This window comes from Diabrotica undecimpunctata, chromosome 9, assembly GCF_040954645.1.
Source record: "Diabrotica undecimpunctata isolate CICGRU chromosome 9, icDiaUnde3, whole genome shotgun sequence".
NCBI classification, from domain to species: Eukaryota; Metazoa; Arthropoda; class Insecta; order Coleoptera; family Chrysomelidae; genus Diabrotica; species Diabrotica undecimpunctata.
In genome coordinates, this window is record NC_092811.1 from 112,966,907 (window position 1) to 112,989,935 (window position 23,029).

At 34.8% G+C, this 23,029-nt stretch overlaps 1 protein-coding gene across 2 annotated transcripts in view; it reads right to left on the reverse strand.

Annotated features, from left to right (window-relative positions):
• Positions 1–5,341: 5,341 nt before the first annotated feature.
• Positions 5,342–23,029, reverse strand: part of LOC140450409 (LIM/homeobox protein Lhx9-like) — a 779,178-nt gene continuing 761,490 nt past the window's right edge. For both annotated transcript variants that reach the window (XM_072544028.1, XM_072544027.1), the window contains exon 6: positions 5,342–7,574. In XM_072544028.1, coding sequence (XP_072400129.1) covers positions 7,359–7,574 — 216 coding nt within the window. In that variant the 3' untranslated portion in view covers positions 5,342–7,358. The remainder of the gene's footprint in view (positions 7,575–23,029) is intronic.

A 23,029-nucleotide genomic window follows, 5' to 3' on the forward strand; every position in this document is an offset into this window, starting at 1 on the left:
ACGAATCCTCGCCTAAACCAAAGTCTGAAAAGCAAAGAAGCTTATAGTTGTATCCAATGGACTGAAATGTCAAAACGAATAAGACACGTACAATCTAGTGCCAACCCTGTATTTCTGAAATCCTAGGAAAAGAACAGACTCATTGGGTGTTAAAACAAAAAGCTTCAAATAACTCAGATCTTCTTCTTCTTTATAAGCAATTCTGCTTGTTCATTGGCGGATTAATACCTCTATGAAAGGTTGTCACTCCATCTTCTGCGCGGTCGTCCGATACTTCTTCTGCCGATTGGTGACTTATATCTTGCTATTTTGACGACACGGGTCTCCTCCTAGCTTCTAGTCAAGAAGATCTGCAAACACTACCTGATAGTGTCGTTGAGAGTTGTAGGGAGGCAGGTCTGGATCAGAACATACGGAAAACCAAAATACTCGTAATAAGTAAACAACAGCATTTAAACCGTCTATATATGTAAATAAAACCAAACTTGTAAGTAAGTAAGTAGTTGATAAAAGTGAGTAAGTTGATAAAATCGTTTACCTTGGACAGCAATTAAATTGTAACGCAGAAAGTCAAGGCAAAATTAGATCTAGGATAGAGCAGGCTAGAACGGCTTTTAGAAGGATGTCCAAGGTTTTATGTAACAGAGACCTAAAATTGGCATTGAGGATCCGCCTACTTCGCTGCTACGTGTTCTCGGTGTTACTTTATGGTGTCGACTCCTGGACTGTGAATAAAATCGATCTAAATCGCCTTGAGGTTTTCTAAATGTGGTGCTATAGAAGAATTTTAAAACTTTCCTGAGTGGAGAAAATTCGAAACTCCACAATACTAGAACGTCTCAGCAAGACTACTGAGATCATTAAAAGTAACAAGCAGAGAAAGCTGGAGTATTTTGGACATGTAATGAGAGGTCCCAAATATAGGTTGCTACAAAATATCATGCAAGTAAGACTAGCAGACAAATGCAGTCCAGGACGAAGAAGAACCTTATTGTTAAAGAACTTGCGAGATTGGTATGGTGTTGATACAAACATGCTATTTAGGGTGGCAGTGAATAAAATTAAGACAGCTATGATGGTAAACAACGTTCTGAGAGGACATGGTACATGAAGAAGAAGAAGGTCTTCACTTGTCTTTCGATCTCTCAGCTTATTTCCTGTAGTTCTTCTTAGTACTGTCCTCTTTGCCGTTTCCAGTAGCCTTTGCTTTGTGGCTGTGTCGGGTCTTGTTTCTGGGGCATATGTCATTTTTGGTCTTACACTGGCTTTATAAATTCTTGACTTTATCTCAGTGTTATTGTGTCTGTTTCGACATATATTGTTATTAAGGCATCCTGTCAGTCTATTTGCTTTTTGTACTCTATCTCTTACTTCTTTGTCTAGGTCTCCATAGCTAGACAGTGTAATTCCTAGATATTTTATTTCCATTACTTGTTCAATACTAATGATATTAATTTCTATTTTACAACTGGTTGGTTCTTTGTTGACTATTATTGTTTTAGTTTTCCAAGATAAGATTGCCATATTAAATTGTTTTGCTCTTATGTTAAATCTGTGGACCAGTTTTTGCAGACTATCTTTATCTTAGGCTATCAATATTGCGTCGTCTGCGTGACAGAGTATTTTTATTTCTTTGTTTCCCATTCTTTATCCTCTTCCTTGTTTAACGCTTTTGATGATTTCATCCATGATCAAACTGGAGAGCATGGGGCTCTCCAGTTATAGTTTTTAAATTATTCAGGGAAACTTCTTTATTATATAGAAGATGGATTACATATTTGGGTCTTACAACACGCTTTCTTTAGGTCAATCAGAAAGAGAAATGTTGGTCTATTATACTACATATGTACATGATTTTCCACTACAAAATCCTTGTTGTTCATCTGCTAAACTTCTCTTCTGATTTATTACAACTTGTAAAATTGTTGTTGTATGTTTTATCGTAGTATTTAATAAGTTTATACCTCTGTTGTAGTTTTCTAGTTGCTTTTATCTCCTTATAACTCAGATCAAATAAACAGAAAGAACAATGTTCAGATCCTACAGTACTCTAGGAATTCGTTGTTTTGTTGTATTCTGTATTGTAAAAAGGCTTTCTTCTTTTCTTCATTTTGTCTTGAGTTCCTCTCTAAACTATGGTGTTTTCTTTTTGTGATACATTCTGCTGCTGGATTCTGGATTCTGTTACTACGTTAGTTATGATGTTTTTTTAGTTTTTCCCAGCTTTCCTCGATACTATCGTTTTCTAATATCTCATTCTCAGCAATCTTCTTTAATATCCTATATAAGTATTTCCTGGATTTTATATTTAGTTCTTCGACTCTGATTTTTGTTGTGTTGGTTTTGCTCTCTTAAGTGTGATGTATTTTATGATGATTCTGGTTTTACATATTACTAGGCTATTTTCGGTACTTACATCTGCTGCGTTGAGGCACCTTAGGTCAAATATTTTTAACGAATGTATAGATCTGTACACTGTACAAGCTGTGTGAAAGTCAAATTTCCCACAATCAGTTCGGGTTCTCAAATGCTGTTGGTACTAGAGAGGCTTTGTTCTTAGCACAAGTCTTATTCTAGAGATACAGAGACGTCAACTGTGACGTTTACGCATGTCTTGTTGATTACGAGAAAGCATTAAATACTAAAAGAAAAAGGAATTAACAACCAAGATCTGAAAATAATTAGAAATCTTTACTGGAATCAGACAGCAAATCTCAGAGTTGAAGGTGAATACACTGACTATGTGAAAATCATGCGTTTTGTCTTCTCTAATCTTCAATCTGTACTCTGAAAGAATATTTATAGAAAAACAAAACTGAAAAAGGTATTCTACTAAATGGCTACCAGCTAAACAACATCAGATATGCAGATGACACCATAGTATTTGCGGACAACTTAGAAGATCTACAAGTTCTTGTGAACAAAATCACGTATTACAGTCAAAAATATGGACCCAAATTAAACGTTAAGAAGACAAAGCTTATGATAATTAGCAAGAAAAGAATACCAGAAGGTCAACTCTAGGTCAACTATCGGCGCCATAATAAATGAAGAATGGACCAACAACCAGGAGATTAGAGCACGCAACCGAAAAGCTAGATTCATCTTCAATCGGATGGGAGCCTTCTTCAAAAGTCACAACCTCTCTCTTAATACAAAATTAAGAATGCTGCGATGCTACGTCTTCTCTGTCCTTTTTTATGGTGTTGAATCGTGGACCTTGAACGAAGATGTGTGCAGAAAAGTGGAAGCATTTGAGATGTGGCTATATCGGAGAATGCTTAAGATCTCGTGGGCTGACTGAGTCACAAATGAGGAGGTCCTCAGAAGAATGAATAAGAACCTTCTTCGGACATATTATGCGAAATGAATCCAGATATGCTCTCCTTTAAGCCATCCTGCAAGGAAAAATATTTGGAAAACGTAGCCCAGGAAGAAGAAGAACATCTTGGTTAAAGAACCTCAGAATCTGGTTAAATACAACATCTGTGCAGCTTTTCCAGGCTGCTGCAGATAAGACAAAGATTGCTATGATGATCGAAAACATTCGTAACGGATACGCACATCAAGAAGGAGTATATATCTGTTGATTATAACATAATCTATCATAAATCTTTTTCCATGGGTGTTATTCACTATTAAAATTCATTGATGAAGACAGTTAAAACATGAAAGCTTCTGAAGACAGTTAAAATAAGGGCGCATACATCTGAGGCAAATACAAATGATAAAAACTCTCTCTTAGATTCGATCATGCAAGGAAGAATAGATGGAGGAAAAGGTGTGAGACAAAAAGGGAAATATTGGCTGAGTAATACCAGAAATTCGACTAAACTTAGTCTAAACTAGATGTTTAACATTGCAATAGTTAGAAAAGGGTTTAAAGAAATGATCGCCAACCTTCGTTAGAGAAGACGTAGATAAACCATTTTATTCTTATTGAAAAATTTAGCATTAAAAAATATTTTAAACAACAAATAATCGTAAATTGTGTCCCTTTTGCTAATTGTTTATTTTCGGTTTTTAATAAATAACTACAAAAACAACAGAAAATCTGATTAACACAGAAGAGATAGAGAAAAATGTTGTCGTCATAAGACTATCTTATTATTGTCTGAAAGTTATTTATAAGAACGATTATAAATATCGTGAAGTTAAAAATAACCGCACAACCTAAATTTAAACAAACTAAAGTTCACCAGACGGTTACAAACAAATTTGGAATACCGTTAATTGTATAAATAATATTTTTAAATAGAGTTATTTTAATTGCAAAGGATTAATTAATTTTTAGCTAAATAACAAGTGTGTAAATTTAAGTTTAGTGTAGTATGACCAATTATGACACCTTTTAAACTTTCTTGAAGTTTCTTTACTTCATCTTTTGAGCAAAACAGGTGAATATTACTGATATTCAGTGATATTTACCTAATCAACAGGTGAACTGACGTAAGAACAACTTTACTTGATAAGAATCCAGTATTAAATATAACAAATCAATTTCACTGTGTTCAAAAATAAATGATCTGTCTGAGGAGTGAAACAAGATGGCCAGATATAGGACAAAAGCAAATAGAAAAGATAACAAAAGATATTTCTCTGGAACTACTGAAAAGAGACATTCTCAAAAAGAAAATATCTAACTCCTATATCAATTTCATACTTTTTACATCAGAACATACGAAAACAAAGTCCAAAGATGCTACAATTGTAATAGGAGCTTTGAATGCAAAATGTGTTTAAGACAAAGTAGAAAATTGTGTAGGAAACCATATAGTGCGTAATAGCAGTGACAAAAAATACCGTCTTATTTAATTCTATATACATGTACTCAACAGGCTTCCGGGTTAAACCGCCTCGATTATTACTGCGTCGAGCTTTCTACATCATCTCTGATGTCTTTCTCAGGGCTTATGAGGTCTCAGTCTCCCCCAGAGTCTCCAGATACTACTACATGATCACCAATCAATGCACTACTGCTACTAAAAACAGCGGACGGTTCATTTATACCGTCAATAGTGACGTGGTTTGGGTGCAGGTTGGCGTGGGGGTAGGCGCAAACATTTCTGATGGCGGGATTTTGATTAGAGTGTGAAGCGGACGATATTTTCTTTATGAGAGGTCTCCATGTCAAAGGTAACCAGATGCCGTCATCTCCTTTACTAAGACAGTTTGGCCTTTTTTTTTTAATTTCTCTGACTTCTCGGATAATTCTTAGTTTATATTCTGTACGAAGATGATGTTGACCCAGAGCTGAAATTGAATCTGAATTGCGAAAAGAAATTGATTAAATCCTATTTTTAATTCTACGATTTGTTTGACCTATACAAGATTGCGGCCAGTCTGCACAAGGAATTTCATAAACTCCGTTTTGATGATAAAATGTCTAGACCAGACAGAAAAGAAACAGGCCTATTAGCAGTCATTCGTGAAATATGGGTGATCTTATAGAGCACTGCAAAACGTCCTATAAGTCCGGATTATACCTAACAATCGATGAGCAGTTACTGGCTCCTAGGAGCCAGTATCTATATAAGTTCGAAGGAAAGGGAACTAAAACCAATGGACTGCCTCTAGGAGAATATTATGTAAAACAAATAACTCAGGGTGTGTACGGAAGTAACCGTAACATAACTATGGATAATTGGTTTAGGTCAGTACCGCTTGCATCAGAGCTCTTAAAACCTTCTTACAATTTAACTATAATTGGTACTCTACGGCAAAATAAAAGAGAAATACCTCCCGAGATGATAAATCTCAAAAATCGTGAAATTGGTCATTCTTTATTTTGATTCGATGGTGAAAAAACAATGCTATTCTATAAGACAAAAGTAAATAAGTATGTGCTTCTTCTGTCGACAATTCACATCGGTCCAGTAGAATGTGATCTAACTGGAAAGCCAGATATCATTAAATTTTTTAATGAAACCAAGTACGCAGTAGACACATTTGAACAAATGTGCGGAAATATGAACATCTCCAGAAAAACAAGAAGATGGCCTCTTTGCCTGTTCTGTGGCATGATAAATATAGCTTGCATAAACTTTTGGATAATTTATAATCATAACCAACAACGACAGCAGAAAAAAACATCACCAGACAAAAATTACGCTGATTTTGTCTGAACAACTGAAGAAACCTTGGCTACATCATCGTGTAAATTGGCCAACTTTGTCCAGTCCCCATTCTTCTCAGCCCCTCGTTGTTGGTCACGTGCTCTGTCCAAGAGATCTTCAGCATCCTTCGAGATATCCACATCTCAAAGGCTTCTACAAGTCTCATACTTGCGATTCCGAGAGTCCATGTCTCCAATCCGTATAGAAATCTGGAATAAATGAATGTTTTTACAAATCGGTATCGGATATATAACGATAAGGTAGAGTTTATTAGGACATTTTTTATTCTTTAAAAAGCGGACCTGGTATACTCTATACGAACACGTATTTCTACTTCGTAGATGAAGTCCAGCAACCAAGATACTGGAATTTTTGTACGGGTTCTATCTGTTTGTTGTAGATACGAATATTATTGTCGGCATTTGGTGCACGTGTAACGGTCATTACTTTTGTTTTATTTGTGTTTATAGTCAGTCCCAAGCTGATCTCCCTCTCTAGTTATGGCATTCAAAAGTCGTTGCAAACCCTCAGAACTGTCCGCAATAATGACGGTGTCGTCTGCATATCTTAGGTTGTTGAACTAATATCTACAGACTTCTAAAAGAAAACATCATTGACAGAGCTCAAAACAAGTAAAAGTAAAGGTATTTGAAGGAGGTATAAAGTCAGAGATGAAAGACATTTAATTTAAATTATGTTTTGTCATACGCCTATGAAATATAATAAAATGGTTTGTTAAATTTTGTGAATTTAGTTTTTTTGTAATAACTATGCGACTACAGTTGAGTTGAAGTCAATAATAGATTAACCAAAAGGTTTACATGGCTCTTATAATTCTGAATTGGCTGAAAAATGCGTCATAATCTGATAACTTAATACATTTGTTTATCAATTGGCGGTTACTTGATAAAAATTTTTGGCCTTAGTTAATACAGATTATTGTTAACTTAGATGCAAAGTAATAAACTCCCTCCTTCGTATATACAAATGGTTAGCAGAAAAAAAAGTTACATTAGCATTCTTCGGAATGTAACATACATAGTTATAGATCATTTTAAATTCGATAACATTTTCTCTATCTCTTTGCAATCTTTTCACAATCTCTTTAACCGCCTGTCTATCTTACAAATATATCGTAAAAGTCCATCACAATCACATGATTACCGTACAATAAATACTACGCTTTCAGCTACTTTGCATCACGGAATTATTCATCCCTTCTAAAGGAGAACACTCCCTATCTCAGGAACAGTCTAGCGAGGAAGGACTCCCCTGTGGCATTATAAATGGGGGGCTGTGAGGATTCATGGAAATCGTGCTGCCTATGGAACCTGGTCCGTGGGGATACAGATCCATGTCTGTCATGCTGTCGGCGCTGGAACATTTATCGCCTCCAGCTTTTCCTTCCTGCTTCAACATCATTCGTCGCCATTTGGCTCGTGCATTTTGGAACCATACCTGTAAAGAAATGGAGAAGGTAAGTAAACTTTATATAATTTTCTAAATTGATATTATATGGAAAAAAGTACTATTAACCTTGTACCCAAATATATTCTAGATGCCTTATAAATTCAGTTTTGGAGCTTAAATATAAAGGAGTAAAATAAATTAAACATTAAAAAAATTAAAACAAAACAAAAACCAACATAAAAATGTCATGTCTTTTAGCCACTCGACACTAAGGAGTAGTCAGATTGAGACCTCAGTGCCGTTTGACGGTTATTGTATGAACGGAACCGTATTTTTCTTGAAAAAGGCTCCAAAATGGGTGCCAAAACGTCGAGCATTAAATTCTCCGAGAACTCAGTAATTTTCATATATATATATATATATATATATATATATATATATATATATATATATATATATATATATATATATATATATATATATATATATATATATATATATATATATATATATATATATATATATATATATATATATATATATATATATATATATATATATAAATATATATATATATATATATATATATATATATATATATATATATATATATATATATATATATATATATATATATATATATATATATACAGGGTGAGTCACCACTAACGGGACGAAAGATTACAGCGAAACGGTAAAAGATTTTGAAAAAATTTTAAATGTATAGTATGTAGGTTGATAAAGGCTACATTCTAAAATTATTCTAAAATATACAGGGTGGCACAATAAAGCGCGTCGTTTCAAAGTTTTTGAAACGACGTTTTTTTTTTTATTGGGTTTTCTAATTGTCTGCAAAAAATAAGGTATAGTTTCATAAGACTTCCCTTTACCTATGTACAGAGTGTTCTGAGTTATGTCGACTTTTCTTAAAATGTAAAATTTTAAACGAGGACTCATTCTTAATTCATTTAAGCAATTCTAATAAAATTACTCATACATTTAAATAGCTGGATATTGGTCGAATGTATTTCATGATTAATTATTAAACATTTATTTACAGGGTGTTCAAAATTTGTAGTTTCATTATTGGATTATTCAATGTGTAATATAAGGCTTATTTTAAATGGAATACCCTGTATATTAATGAATTATCAAATTAAAAAATTATTCTCTTTCGAATGATATACGGATGTCATATAACTAGGACTGATAGTTTTGCCGTAATTTAAAATTTTGTTAAACGGAAATCGATTTTAAATATTTATAATTCGTGTTACTTTCGATTTTTAAACCAATCATATTGACATATTGTTATATACGAAACCAGTGTAGTTGTAAATACATTTTTTGTAAATAAACTAAAATTTTTATGTCTGCATTTGTATTCGTTGGGAATAGGATAATAGTATTAATAATAATAGATAGTACTAAAATATGATGAAAAGAAAATAAAACAAATTTGTTGAAAATCTGATGTTTTTTAGATTTTCTACGATTCATCAAGTGAAGGGCAACTGCGCAAAGGTTACAGTTTTCAAAAATGACGTAGATATTAACGTTCTGTTTAATTTTTTGTATTATTTTAAATATTAAAATAAGTTTAATATTTAAATAAAAATAAAAATTGTAAAATATATGTATTTTGTTGAATTCATAATAATAATAAGATGTACCTATAACTTCTTACGTGCTTACGAGCACACACTCTTTTTTTGAAAACAATTAAATACACAATGAAACAGAAAGAATTTTAATAAAACAAATAATACAAAATGAATAATGAACATAAATAATACTAAATAATCCAAAACTTGGTCTAACTCAAAATGTTCAGGTATGTAACAGATGGTCAAATTGCTTGCCATCTTGTGCAATACAACAAGCGATTTTATCTTCGAATGATTTACTTACATTATTTAACATAGCAGGAGTTATTGAAGCAAACGCTGTTGTAATTCTTAATTTCATGTCATCTCTAGTAGTAGGAGGTGTAGCATATACAATATTTTTAATATAACTCCACTTAAAAAAAATCCATTTTGGTTAGTCCTGGTGACCTAGGGGACCAATTATATGAACCACCTCTACCTATCCATCTGTTTGTAAATTTTCTGTTAAGGTAGTTCCTAACATTACCTTAGAAATGAGCAGGAGCTCCTTCCAACTGGAGCCACATTTTTGTTCGTAGACTAAGTGGAAGGTTATCAAGCAGTGTCCAAAAATCTTGTTTTAAAAATTTAGGAAATTTGTCCCATTGAGATGTCCGTCAAAAAAATACGGGCCGATAACGTACTCGCCCATAATGCCGCCCCAAACATTAACACTCCATCGGTGTTGGCGATCAACAGTACGAAATAAATGTTTATTTTCTGTGTCATAATAATGAAAATTATGTCTATTTACTAGACCATTATTATAAAAAGTAGATTCGTCTGTAAATATTACATTTCTAACAAAATCAGGATCTTCTCCAACTTTATCTAAAGTCCATCAATAAAAATTTAAACGGTTACCATAATCTTGTTCTGTCAAATGCTGGTGAAGTTGAATGTGATACGGATGAAAGTGGTACCCCTAGTGGTAACCCGAAATTTTTCTTGTACTAATATTTGGGTTCTTCATAACATAAAGCAGGGCATTAAGTTCGTTAACGTTGTCACCAATAACTGTTTTATTTTTGTTTACTTTTTCGTATGCAACATTACCAGTAGCACGGAATCTATTAAGCAATCTCTCAAAAACTTCCTTGTGTGGGTGTCTTCTATCAGGATACTTTTGAGCATAAACTTTATAAGCTAAGAGACAATTTTCCAAACATTCTCCAATGCAAAGTACCATGTCAACTCTGTCATGGATAGCGTAATTCGTCATTTTTAGGAATATTGAAAGTTAAATATTACACATGATGACGATGTTTATATTTTGACAATTACCAGACCGTAATGTCAGAAAATGACAATGTCGTACAATGACATTAACTAACTATATCTTTTGTTTTAAAATCAATATACCGATGAAGAGTTTAAATAATTGTAAATTACGCAAAAATTATGAGACTTAAGTATAGGACATCTTTATACCGTTCAAAAGAGGAAACTTTTTTTAGTATTACGTGTTTGGGACTTTTCATTTTGTATAATATGGGATTTTTAGGTCAGTCTCCCACCAGTGTGTAGTTGCAACCTGTAAGACTAATGGACTCGCCCGAGTGGCAATGTACATGTACAAGGGGAGTAAGGTTGTAGAGAGAAGTTGTTATAATGGCGGAAATAGCATAGCATTGTAAATTTGTTTGGTTAAATAAAAAGTTGGAAATATCAGTTGGGATATTAATTTTGGCAAAGAAAACCTACGTTAAGAAAAGTTCTTAGCGCAATCATTACGATTAATTAATATCCATGGTGTTCCATTTAAAATAAGCCTCATATTAGATATCGAATAATCCAAAATTGAAACTAAGTTTTTAACATCCTGTAAATTAATGGTTTAATAATCAATAATGGAATAAATTTAACCATTACCCAACTATTTCGCTGTAAGAGAAAATTTGTTATAATTACTTAAATAAGTCGAGAATGAGTCTTCTTTAAAAAATTTTTCTTTGCTTATAATGTAGTTGTGATTTATTTTGTATTATTTGTTTTATTAAAATTCTTTCTGATTCGTTGTGCGTCAGCAACTAAAAGTATAGAGTATACACATTTGTTTACAACTACATTGGTTTCATTTATAACAAATATGTCAAAATGATGGGTTTAAAAATCGAGAGTAACAACTATAAATATTTTGAAATCGAAAAGAAAATGTTAAATTACACAAAATCTATCACTCCTAATTATAGGACATCTATACATCATTCAAAAGTGGAAATTTATTTTAATATAATAATTCATTAATATACAGGGTGTTCCATTTAAAATAAGCCTTATATTACACATTGAATAATCCAATAATGAAACTACAAATTTCGAACACCCTGTAAATAAATGTTTAATAATTAATCATGAAATACATTTAACCAATATCCAACTATTGAGAGGTATAACCAATTTTATTAGAATTTCTTAAATAGGTTAGAAATGAGTCTTCGTTTAAAGCTTTACATTTTAAGAATATTCCACATAACTCAGAACACTCTGTACATAGGTATAGGGAAGTCTTATGAAACTATACCTAATTGTTTGCTGACAATTAGAAAATGTAATAGAATTTAGGATGTCCCATAAGAAAAAATATAACCTTGATACGCCGCACTTTATTGGGACGCCCTGTATATTTCAAAATAATTTTAAAATGTAGCCCTTATCAAGCTTCAAATTATAAATTTAAGTATTTTTTAAAATCTTTTACCGTTTCGCTGTAATCTTCCGTCCCGTTAGTGCTGACTCACCCTGTATATATATGTATATATTACATACAAGCTATACACTCCGAAGAAGCTCGTTTTTGTGTAGAGGATCATCCCATTCTGGGTTTGGTTTTACAGTTTCTGGTATGACTTCGCTGTTTCCACTACTTTTCTTCATTATTTTCTCTCCTTGATTGTCCTTTTTATATTTCTAATTTCCATACGCCTTAAGTCTTCTTTCACTTGTTGTCTCCATCCCAGTTTAGGTCTGCCTCTGGTTCTTTTACCTGGTGGTATCCATTCCGTTATAACTCTTAACTGATTGCTCTCTTTTCTTCTCCTTCTGTGTCCTCCATATCATCTAATTCTTGGTTCTTTTATTAATCTAACTATGTTGTCTTGATCCATCCATTCTTGTATTTCGTAATTCATCCATTGTCTGGCATCCTCTTTCGTTTTCCCTCTTTAGTTCCAGTATTTTTCTGATAATCTTCCTCTCAAAAACTTTTAAGTGCTCTTCTTCACTTGCTGTTAATGTAAATGTTTCTGCAGCTACATATGCTCTTATGGTCGTTTTGTAGATTTTCATTTTTGTGTTTAGGCTTATCTTCTTATCTCTAAATATTTTTATATTTCTACAGAACGCTGTATTTTTCGCTTGAATTCTTCTTTTATATCTACACTTTAATTTCTTATGTGTGCATCTATTGTCAGTTCTGTCATGTCTTCTTTTTCTTGCTTACGTTCATGTATTTTGTTTTATTCTCATTTATTTCCAGTCCTCTCAGTTTGGCTTCGTTTTCTATTTCTTCTTCTATTATTTGTACTGTAGCCCTAGTTTCCTTTTCCTTTGACGGTATTACGAAAGCTTTACGAAACAGCAATTTATTATAAGTTGATGTCTTTACTTAACCACTTTTAGGACGATATATAGTTAAATCAAGATGTTCAAAACGTGGAAAATTCTACAAACTGCAGTACTAGTAATTAGTGACAAGTTGTATCTTCTTCTATTTGTAGTTTTTCTCTATGTTGACAATCACGTTGGTCCACAGTCCACATAACTTTGCTGTCAGCTGCATAAATATACGGTGGGTGAATTACATTTTAAAAATAAATACTAAACAATCCTTTAACGCATGCATTAATGTTATTAAAACTAGTTAAAAATAAAACTTGATATTCTTAAACTCTAGCATTCATTCCGTGACAGAGGATCGTTCAAAAATAACTAGATAACAACTGCATTATACTACTCTACTTTTGCGGAAAGAATTACATCAAACGAGATTGTTAACACAGATTCCTCACGGAAAAAAGCTCGGAAATAATATATCACGTGAGATGTAGCCGAACGGTACATTTATTTAGACAAACGCAGCATTTATCAATGTGAGGTTATTTCTAGAGCGTTAATTTGCTCTTGTTGCTCTTTGCATCTTGCGTATATTTGATTAATTTGGAGGACTTGAGCTGAATATCTGCTTAAAGCTGATAAGACCGTTAAAACAAACGAGATGTTTGTTTATAATTTTTATTTCGAAGAACGTGGCTTAAAAGAAATTAGTGATAAATATCTTGAAAGCATTTGTTATTTTGAAGCAAGCGTAGTAAGATAAGTATGTTCGATATTTATACAGAATGGAATAAAAGTCTGGGAAAGCCTAATTATCTCTTAAATAGATGTCGTAATTGTAGAAAACCGGATACGCCTATTCTACAATAGATATACGGATTTCAAATTGATGCTTGTAACGTTTGCCAGATTTACCATTTTTCTGATATAATTAGTCACTTTGGTTTTTTATAGGTTTATCGAAAAAGTTTGTAAAATAATTGTATTATACGACAGCTAATTGTTGTTTTATGTGTTTTTAAAAATCTGTACAATAAAGATGATTTTTAATGAAAAAGAGCGAATTACTATTTTAATGATGAAGTCCTACTGCGTTAAAAAACGATTTTATAGTGAAGGAACCAACTGGTTCAACGAAACTTCCTCAAACCATTCTAATATCCTTAAGGCGACGGTAAAAAAAATTGTAAAGCGCTTTGCGCAAACTGGACGAGTAAAAGATGACATTGGAACAGATTGGTCAAAAGCCGATAAATTACAGTAAAACTTTAATTTTTAAATGAGAGCATGGTATAACAGCACAGAGATTTGAGGCAAAATTTTGCTGAAGATCAACATATATCGTCACGCAAAGCTGCGCAAATATATTTTCGCTATTTGTTTAGCAAATCCACTAATGTCGGCAAAAATATCAAAGATGTTGCAAAATAAAATATCATTGTTGGACATAAATTTTGCAAAAACATCCGGGAACATCCGGAACTAGTCTTAATTTAAACCTAATCTTAATAAAGATGATCTCTCGCATGTTAGTAAAGCGACTGTGAGAGTTATGGCCATTTTCCCATATTAAATCCCATAAGAAATCGCTAAGGTCCATTCTGGTCATTTTTGGTTCTTTTTGTGGTGGAGGCGCAACGGCTTATTGGATCGTGACGTAAGAGGTCTTATCAGAAAGGGGAGGGGGTAACGAATAAGTTAATACACAAAAACAAAGATGGCGGCATTGCCAAAAGGACACTAGGCATGTAAGGTCTACAACGTACAAAAACGTGCAAAGTATCGTCGGAAAGAGGATGGGCTAATGAATATGTTACCACAAAAAACAAAGATGGCGGCATTGCCAAAAGAACACTAAGCTTGTAACGTCTAAACGGCTCAACGTACAAGGTATCGATGGAAAGGGGAGGGGCCAACAAATACGTAAACACAGAAAAATCATGGCGGCGTATTGCTAAAAGGATACTAAGCTTGTAACATCTAAACGGCTCAACGTACAATAACGTGGAAGGTATTGATGGAAAGGGGATAGGGTAGCAAATACGTTAACATAAAAAACAAAGATGGCAACACTGCCAAAAGGACACTAAGCTTGTAACGTCCAAACGGCTCAACGTTCAACAATGTCCAAGGCATCAATGGAAAGGAGAAGTGATAACGAATATGACAAGGAAAAAAAACAAACGTAAAGACAATGCCAAAACGGCACTATATCGTTTCTCTGTTATTATTAGTCAGATTACTACGTGTAACACGGTAAATGAAAGAGGAGGGGATATCCAATACGTTAACACAAAAAAACAAACGCAAACACATCACCAAAACGGTATTACATCGTAATTCCGTTGTTATTGGTCCGATTGCAACGTATGAGGCGTCAAACGAAAGGTGAGAGGATACATACTAAATACCTCAAGATAAAAACAGACACAAAGACATTGCTAAAACGACAACCACGCTATATTAATATACTTAAAAAGTAGTTTAAACGATTAAGTATCAACTAACGCGATGTAACATATAGCAGACGTATACCAGACGCTATCTAACGCATACTAGACTTATAGCAGACGCGTTTTAACTCTTATCAGACGTATAGCAGACGCATATTAGACGTAGATCAGACGTACAGCAAACGTACAGCTAACGCAAATCGGACGTTTAGCAGAAGCATACAAGACGCAAGATGGGACAGAACAATCGCTAAAGAAAATCTGTCGGAATAACGAAATTTCTCAGAGTAAGAAATGAAAGAATCGTAAGAAATTATGTGCGTTAAACACAGAATAACAAAGAACATCACAACTACGCTCGTATGGACACGTCCAAAAATGAGCGCCAACAGAATAACAAAAAGTATTATATACCACAGGAGAGACGAGGGAAATGCAGGTCATCAACTACTATACATAAATATATAAATCTCATTTGAGCAGTCATTACAAATATCCTCCGAACGGTAACTACTATACACAACTCACAAATATGATTATTGATATACGATATCCTGTTGTTGCATACTATATTTTATCTACAACACTTTTACAATGATATTCAGATATAATCCAATTATGACGAGGCCTAACCAAAGTATGTATATCATTCTTCCAGTATGACCAAACAACTAACGATTATTACTCGACATAGATATGAGTTGGATGATCACAAACCGATAAGGACCTAAACGTTATCTACAAGCCACATCTGAGCGACTACTACTATACACAAATCTCCACTAAACGTACAATTCGACAAGAGTCTACGCTAAACGCTTACTACTACACAGATCTCCAATGAACGTACGATTAGTCAAGAGTCTCATCTAAACATCCGCTACTATACATAAATCTCCAATATGAATATTATTTATAAAACAAGTTGTAGAGACTATAATTCAACATCTATTGGGCAAACACACCAATATCTACATAAAAGAGTTATTGCATACAAACATAGTGTACAAACTATTAAATTAAAGACTACAGCATTAGCCAAGCTATTCAAGAAAATAGCCATTCTTTTGATTTTGAATAGGTACGGATTTTAATAAATGAATGAATGAAATGAAATGAAAGAACAACGACATGAGCCAACATCTGCAATCAGAGTAGACGAAGAAGTTACAGACAAAATACCAGTAGATCATGGTGTAAGACAGGGTTGTGTTCTACCAGTCCTACCATGGAGAAACCACAGAGGACTTGCAAATACTGATGGATATAGTCCATGAGGCAGGTCGTTGATGGGGCATTAGTATTAATTTAAAAAAAAATCAAATTGACGGCTCTCTGTAAAATAACTATTCAACTGTTTCCGATTACAACATTAACGGTTGCAACATTGGAATGATATCACGCCTTAGATATTTGGAAAGTTGCTTAAGTAATGAAAATACATTCGATTTATTCGGAATTTTTTTGGTTTCCTCAGAAGCAAGAAAAAACATTTGTTTACGGTAACTCGAGTACTGAACGTACCCAGAGTCGAGAACTAACGGCCCGGGAAGGAATTCATGCACAAAACTAAAATTCATAACTTATTCAGTGGTGAAACATGAATCCTCTCACCCTATAAAGATTTACTCTACGTTGTATATAACTCTAAAATGACTAAAAAAATCCTTTAAATTACTATACTAACTATTTACTGACTTTTTTGTAAATAAATAAAATATGTATTGGATATTTTTCTTCTTCTTCTTCCTCTTTATAAGCAATTCTGCTTGTTCATTGGCGAATTAATATCCTCACTTCTCTTTTGATCTCTAGCGTATTTCCTGTAATTATTCTCAGTACTCTCATCTCAAGTCTTGTTTCTGAGGCATATGTCATTATTGGTCTTACATTGGCTCTATAAATTCTTGAATTCATCTCAGTGTTAATGTATCTGTTTCGCCATAGAGTGTTATTAAGGCATCCTGCCAGTCTATTTGCTTTTTGTACTTGATCTCTCACTTCTCTGTCCAGGTCTCCATGGCCTTCCGGTCCAAGGTCTCAGCGGACTTGGTTAGGAAGGTAATCAAGGTCAAGAACGCGGCAGATGAACAGACACTCTGGGACAGGATGGTCCAAATTAAGGACGAGATAGGTAATGTAGGCAAAGTGGCGCTCCATCATGTGAGCTTTCGTTCGGTCCAAGACCTGAGGAAGATGTGTGAGTGCATCTTCCAACATACAAACACAACAGCGTACATTTATACCACTGCTACATCTATTAGTCGGCCTACATACGGCATGATTGTATCTAAAAAGGACACAACATATAAAGATCTTCTTACCACAGTCAAGACTGCTGTGAAAGTGGCGGGTGCCACAGACGTCATCCGTACCCTTAGGAGCACAAAGGATGGAAAACTGCTCATCACCATGGATAAGGACCAGGGTGCTCTGAAGCAAATTAAAGCTGCTCTAATGGACAAAAATAAGGGCATGACCACCCTGCAGCTGGGTGTGGAGAGGCTGGTGACTATCCATGTCAAAGGAATGGAGCTAGACACCACAGAAGATCAGCTAAAAGAAGCTATTATGGCACAGTCTGGTTCATGGGATGAATCCTGGAAGGTCTCAGAAATGAGACCTTTCAGAGGCGATACGCAGGCAGCTTCAGTAATTTTGTCTAAGACAGCCGCGGAGATTCTCCTCCAGGGACAGTACCTGCGTGTTGGCATGGTACGCTTCAAATTAGAAAAACGGGTGAGGGTGCCTAGATGTCCCAGGTGTTGGTCCTTCGATCACACCCAAGATAACTGTAACGGGCCGGACAGGAGTGGGTCCTGTTTTAACTGCGGTAAAACGGGACATGAATTTAAATCATGTCAGTCGACGGCTAGTTGCGTCCTTTGTGATGCACCTCACAGATGTAGCACCATGAACTGCCCTAAGTTCAGGACTGCACTTCAAACAGTTCGGAATTCTGAGAAGAATCAAGTCCAAGCACCACGAGCGGTGGAGCAATCGCCGGGCCCAGTTACGGAAGCCCCCTAGTTCCTAAGACCTAAAAAAAAATAAGACAAGGGTAGAATTTAGAAATCCCTGCACAAGGGACTAAAAGACTAAAGATACTCCAAGTAAACATCGGGAGGGCCAAAATGGCACACCAACTGATATATGCAAAAGCCCTCGAGATTGGAGCAGACCTACTTGTTGTCCCTGAGCCCAACAAAAACATTACTAAAAACAAAGGCTGGATGGCGGATATAAACGCAGATGTCGCTATATACATAATGAATAAGAAAGTATGCATAAATAAGATTGTCAAGAAAGAGGGGCACGTGTTAATTAAAATAGGAAGCCTGGCTATTATTGCCTGCTATATCTCTCCGAATATCAGCCTGATGCGCTACAAAGAACAGGTCGAGAATATCATAAGGACATCACAAACATATCGGGATTTTATACTTGCTGGCGACGTGAACGCCAAATCAATCATATGAGGGTCTCCCAGAAATGACCATAGAGGGGAGATGTGGAATGATTGGATATTCGCAAATGACCTAGTAGTGCTAAACAATGGAAAACCCACATTTGTGAGAGGAGAGAGTCGAAGTCACATAGATATTACCCTTGTGAATGAAAGTTATGCCAGAAAGATTGCGGGCTGGGAGGTGTTGGAGGATAATCTCTACACTTTTCACAGATACATAGTCTTTGAAACTGGCATCAAGGTCTCGAAGATCGGCCGGAAAAAAGTAACCTTTAATAAAGAAGCTTATACGAGGCAGATAAGTAACCTACAAGAAGACGACACTACCGAATTCCAAGATTTCAGACAGAAAATTATAAATGCATACACTTCAAGTAGCTCCACCGAGAACGTCACATATACAGTGCCATACTGGTGGAATGATGAGATCCAGAGCAAGAGAGCCGAATGTTTTAGACTCAGGCGTACGGCACAAAGGTATAGGACTCCACAACACACTGAAAATTACAAGCGAGCTAAAAAAGAATTGGGCAGAGAAATTAAACGGGCAAAGCACTCTTGCTGGCATAACCTATGCACAGCACTAGAAGATGATGTATGGGGCGAAGCCTATAGAATTGTCACAAAAACATTAAGAACAGAGACCCCATACAGCCTTTGTGCAAAAAAACGGAAGGAAATAGCTAATACCCTATTTCCTGCTAAGCCCCCACAGCAGTTCACTCAAAATAATGTCAACGTTCGACCTGTTGATTTTTCGGCTGAAGAAATAGCAATAGCGGCAAAAAGTATTAAACTCATACATGCCGATCTGCCTTCTAGACAGCCTGGGGAAATGTTATGAAAATCTTATTAAAAATCGCCTAGAAGACGAATTACAAATAAATGGAAGTATATCTGACAAACAGTACGGATTTAGGAAATCTAGATCATCCATCGATGCGGTAAAAGAAATAGTTGACACTGTAAAAAGGACGAGGAAGAAATGGGCCGCCTTCGTGATGTTTGATGTGAGAAACGCTTTCAACTCAGCCAACTGGGGTCACATTATCACCTCACTGAAAAAAGCAAATGTGTCAGATTATTTGATCAATATAATTAAGGACTACCTCAATGAAAGGTATGTCCAAGTGGCAAAACCTAAAGACCTGAAAACATCAACAGGTGTACCGCAAGGATCCGTACTAGGACCAATGCTTTGGAACATTTTATATAATGAAATCCTAGAAATCGACTATGGAGCAGAGACCAAAGCTATTGCATACGCAGACGATTTAGCTCTACTCATTCAGTGTAACAATAACTTGGAGTTAGAAATGTTAGTCAACAGAAGCTGTAGAAAAGTCAAAAGATGGATGGTGAAACAAGATCTAGAGTTGGCAACAGAAAAAACAGAAATTCTGATCTTAAAAGGCCCTAGAGCCCGCCCAAACCTGGCTTTTGTAGTAGGTAGTACAAGTATAGAGCCTACGTACTGTGCTAAATATCTGGGCATCCAACTAGACACAGGTCTAAGATTTACAAAGCACCTGATGAAAGTAGTCCAAAGAGCAGAAGAGAGAACCGCGGCATAAATAAAAATTATGCCAAATATCGGCGGTCCAAGTGCCCTCAAAAGAAGAATGTACCTTCAGATTGTGCATTCTACCCTCTTATACGGCGCTCCCGTATGGTACGAAGCCTTGAGAATGGCTAAGTATAAAGAACTGCTTGCAAAGGCACAAAGGAAGCCTCTACTAAAGGTAGCAAGCGCATACCGGACTACTTCTACGATTGCCCTACAGGTCATAACAGGTACGCTCCCCATTCACCTCCTAGCTAAAGAAAGAGACACTTTATAGACGCAAAACAAAGAATCCTACGATGTTACTGTCGACAAAATTACGCAAATTATAAAGAAAAAGGAGATGCTAGAAAGAGCGAGACAGGAACAGGGTGGTTGAGGTAACAAATTACATAATACGCTGTCATGAGTTCTTTACAGCTCGGCTGCACGACGGAATAGACGGCACCTTTACAGCCAGATCTGTAATTATATTACGTACGTAGTTTTCACGACCTCATGCCTCTTTTAATTCACATTCCTTCCTTGTCAGGCTGAACACACCTGCACTTTTTATGAACCCTTATTTTGTTTCCCCACAATTACCGCCTCTGCATATCATTTTAAGTGGTTTTTATCGTTTTTAGGTAAGAACCCCTTTACAATTTTCTCCCAAATTTTCAGACTGCACAAGGCATCTCAATGTTTCGTTCACCGATTGAACTCGTCCGGGGGTGCCTTGTCCGAAGAAGGGGTGGTTTTTAGTTGGTAGGCGACTGGTCAGGGGTGCATGTGGCGCATATAATCCATACTTTGGATGCTATGTCCTAGCATGTGCTCCTTTCCGGATCGAATCCAACAGTACTAGGGACATCTTCCCTAGTCGGTTTAGAACCTTTCCATCTCAGTCCAAAAAAAAAGGTCTCCATGGCTGGAGGGACAGTGTAATTCCCAGGTATTTTATTTCCATTACTTGTTTAATACTGATGCCATCAATTTCTATTTTATATTTGGTTGGTTCTTTGTTGATTGCTATTGCTTTAGTTTTCTGAAATATGGATATTGTTACTTTCATTTAATTAAAAAATAATATTTTTTATAGAATACATGTTTTAATGAAACATGAATTACTAAAGAGCAGTTTTTTATTATACATAATAGTCGATATTGTATATACAATTTTTTAGATTTTTTCGTACCTATTCCATGCATGGTTAAAAACAAATAAAACATTTTTATTGGTTGCACGCGTAACGTCAAAGCAAACTCAAACCGTTTCTCACATTTGTAAATATATGCGAAGTGGCGAAAGAGTAGTCGAAGGAGGTTGAATTTTTTGTCCCGTGTCGGCCATTCTTAAAGCGCTAACGTTAACAAATGATAATAGGTAGTTTAGAATTCTTCAACAACCCAGAAGACCAGGCAAGCAGCAACAAGACGGTCAACAGAGACGGTTTAAAGGTAAAATATAAAATGGGCTTGATAAACCAAAATTAGCTAATGGTTGAGTATTTTTAAATATTAAAAAATAGCGATAAAATTTTTTCTTAATCTGACTTAATCTGTTAGTTTACACAAGTGATCCATATATATTTTATGATAAAGAAATGAAGAAGGTAAATGTGAAGGAAGAAACGTTGTTGTGCTGGCAGATGCATATGCAACACATCCGTAATCAATTTTGAACCGGATTAATGATCCGTATAATATAAGCAATGTTTTATTATCGACACTCCAAGTTTTGTGAGCTAAGTACTTTAACAAGTTAAGGCCAGTTCAACATGAAAGAACTATCTGCTGGATAGAACTTTGCCAATTTAACTGTTGATCAAATATCACTCCTAGAAATTTTATTTCGTTTGTATAGAAAAGATTTTGGTTTTCAAGCGTTAGGTTTGGTTAATCCTCTATTCGTTTTTTTGAAAATATTATAAATTTTGTTTTATGGGAGCAAAACCTAAAACCGGTACTTAGGGACCAATTCACTAGTTTATATTTAACTCCTGCAGCGGTCTAAGACCCAAGCGTCATACTAGACAGTATAAAAAGAGTGGGATTTAAACTATGAATTTCGTGCTCTTGGTACCTTACTAATATTATTTATTATTGCATCGACCGTCGAGCCGAGAACTTTTGGCAGATTTTTACCTTTATTAGTATAGACTATTTGGGTTCAATAGACTTGGCGCCACCACTTAAATAATTTAAGTGACTGTTGTTTTATTTTCGTTTCTTGGAATTTATTTTACAGGTGGTTAATAATTTTGCTGAGATTATGAATGTATTCTTTTATGTAAACATGTATTATTATATATTCTGCTTAGTCCAATTTATTATTTTTAGCACAATGAGTTAAGAAAAGGAGCAAAGTCGTCGACTTCAATTGCTTGAGGAAGTAGAAACTGACACACAACAACATTTTAATGACATTGAATCAGAGTGGCTGGCCCAAGAAGTGGCTGGAACTTTAAGTGAACTTCCAAGAGGTAATCTCGAAAATTTAAATATTAAAAACAGATGTAGTTTTTGTGTTAATGACAGTAAAACTCGGTATTTTTGTCAAATGTGCAAAAAATTTATTTGTTTAACATATGCCAAGTTTCAGTGCCATAATTTTATATTGCATCCACACAATGTTTAAAAATGCAACTCATAGGATCAAGTTTGACAAATAAATCTTATATTTTAATGTTTTGTACCCTTATATAAAATAAAAGTTTGTATGAACCCTTGTTTTATTTTCCACAATTCATGAACATCCATCGTTTATTAATTATTCTGGAAGGTTATATTATTTATTGGGCCCAAATTACAGTTTATTGTTTACATGATAT